A 2,081-nucleotide genomic window follows, 5' to 3' on the forward strand; every position below is an offset into this window, starting at 1 on the left:
GGTCATATGAGGTCATGCACAGCCATGCACAGCAGGTCATCTGACCATCCAATCCTTCCAGCAGGTTCCAGCACATGCCAAGGTATACCAGCTACTTCCGTGTCATAAAGGCTTAGTCATGTCTCTTGACCAAGCAATGAGCTGGTGCCCTGACAGGTACCTATACTGTAGATAGGTCTTAGTCATCAGGTCTACTCCACTTCCTTGTTGCCTGCTCAGACTCTTGGCACTCTTAGGTGAGCAGACTTAGTCAGCCTGTGTTGCCCTAACAAGAAGCATGCCAAAAGCTTGGCACAGAGCTTATGCAATGACTGTTTCAGCAGTTGGGAACCCAGTGCAGTCCAATTATCTGGGCTGTGTGGACTAGATATGGACTGTATGCATATGCTGCTGATATTCTGGCACAAACCACAGATTGCTCAAGCTGTCTTCTTTAGGTCATACCTTGATGATCTGTCAACCAAAACAGACACTTAACTTTCAAATTCTGATCTCTCCATTATAGTCCAGGTTGTTGGTTTACAACATTCCCTCTAATACCAGGGCAGGATGTCAACAGTGCTGCCTTGGCCAACTTCTCTTATCCTCCTAATTGTCATTGTTTGGATGTTAGATGTTCTATGCTGAATCTGCAGTGGAGGCAATGCTGTACTAGACCCCATGCAGCTGGCATTTGACTTCTTTCCCTTGAGGAGACCTAATCTGGGCTGATTTCTGCAGGGAGTTCACCCACTGCCTTTTCCAATTTTCTTCATTTCTGCATCTGCAACTGCTTAACTGCAAGCATCAATGAATAGATACTTTCGAACTGCATCCAGTATAGACAATGCAATACCCTCTATTCAATTTGCCCTTAACCCCTTGGCATCCCTTGAAGCCTTTCCCCACGTGTCTGCACAACCCAATTCAAGGACAAAAACAGCAAGAACTCTCATCCGGCCCTCTGACTGGACAATAAGAAGCAGTCCACGCATTTGGACATCAAATGGTAAAAGTCCACAACCACCCATGTCATCCCACCTCCTGTCCGAATTGGGCAGCAAATCTTCAGGAATTTCCTCTTCTCGCGCTCTCCACCTGCTATTTCCTGCCAAGCGGCATCCCTCCGCCTCTCTAGCACTGAAGACGCAAGAAGATGGCGTGTGCGAGTTCTGGGCCGTCATCCCCGTTGCGTATCCTATTCCGAGCGATGTGCGTACCCTTGCTTCAAGGAAAAGTGGATTGCTGACAGAGTTGCTGTTGCAGGGCCCGGTTGGAAGCCTCCTTCGCAGCTTGCACACATCATGGCCATCTACACTGCCTATGTTCCTGTCTGCCGGAGACGACCCCATTGTAGGACTGCGGCCGGGCATACCTTGCAATGCAGAACTGTTCCAAACCCGAACGAGACTGGACACCTTCCCGTAGCTTCCAGATACGTAGATTACTATAAATTTGTCAGGCGGAAGCAGTTAGGCAAGGCGGAGGCTGATTTAGAAAAACCCCGATGAAACCGTAACTGGCACACATGGTTCCAGAAGCCTTTCCAAATCTGGGGAGGGTGTGCCTGTCCGTCACGTGTGTCCGCTCTAACCCCGCTCTGAGGGTGCGACTCTCGACCTTCTCATCTTTGATTGCCACCACTCGACTTTCTTTCTCCCTGCCAGCAGACGACCCCCAGTACGCAACCTCCTGGCTGCCTGGAGAAGGTTTTCGAAGCCCTTGTCAACATCCCCAGGGCGGTTGGGAAGCGGATTAAGTAGAGTAGGGTGATGAACGTCATGTAAGGATATGATTTCGACGCAGCGTCAGAGTCCAGGTAAACATCCGTGAGCGTTTTGGTAGGGCGCGCGCCATCTGAAAAGGCCCCCCCTTCCCAGATGTCGAATCTGGAAAGGAAACTAGAAAGCTATCGGAGTTTCAAACATGCTTCTGAGAAGCGCCGGAAGCAACCGGCCCGGTTTAGGAAATGGTAATCTAGTATCTGGAAGCTACGGGAAGGCGTCCACTGAACCGGACTGCGACCATCCCTAATCGGGACCTGTCCCGAGGTCATAACAACGACGTATGAAATGCTGTGACTACTGGATGGGGTGAACGTA

At 50.2% G+C, this 2,081-nt stretch overlaps 1 protein-coding gene across 1 annotated transcript; it reads left to right on the top strand.

Moving 5' to 3' along the window:
• Positions 1–1,008: 1,008 nt before the first annotated feature.
• DACRYDRAFT_105021 (uncharacterized protein) lies at positions 1,009–1,407 on the top strand (the record flags this gene model as incomplete). Its single annotated transcript, XM_040768019.1, has 2 exons — positions 1,009–1,191; positions 1,246–1,407. 2 exons carry the CDS (start codon positions 1,009–1,011, stop codon positions 1,405–1,407), a joined length of 345 nt encoding a protein of 114 aa, XP_040632032.1.
• Positions 1,408–2,081: the final 674 nt, after the last annotated feature.

Source organism: Dacryopinax primogenitus (genome assembly GCF_000292625.1).
Source record: "Dacryopinax primogenitus strain DJM-731 SS1 chromosome Unknown DACRYscaffold_3, whole genome shotgun sequence".
NCBI classification, from domain to species: Eukaryota; Fungi; Basidiomycota; class Dacrymycetes; order Dacrymycetales; family Dacrymycetaceae; genus Dacryopinax; species Dacryopinax primogenitus.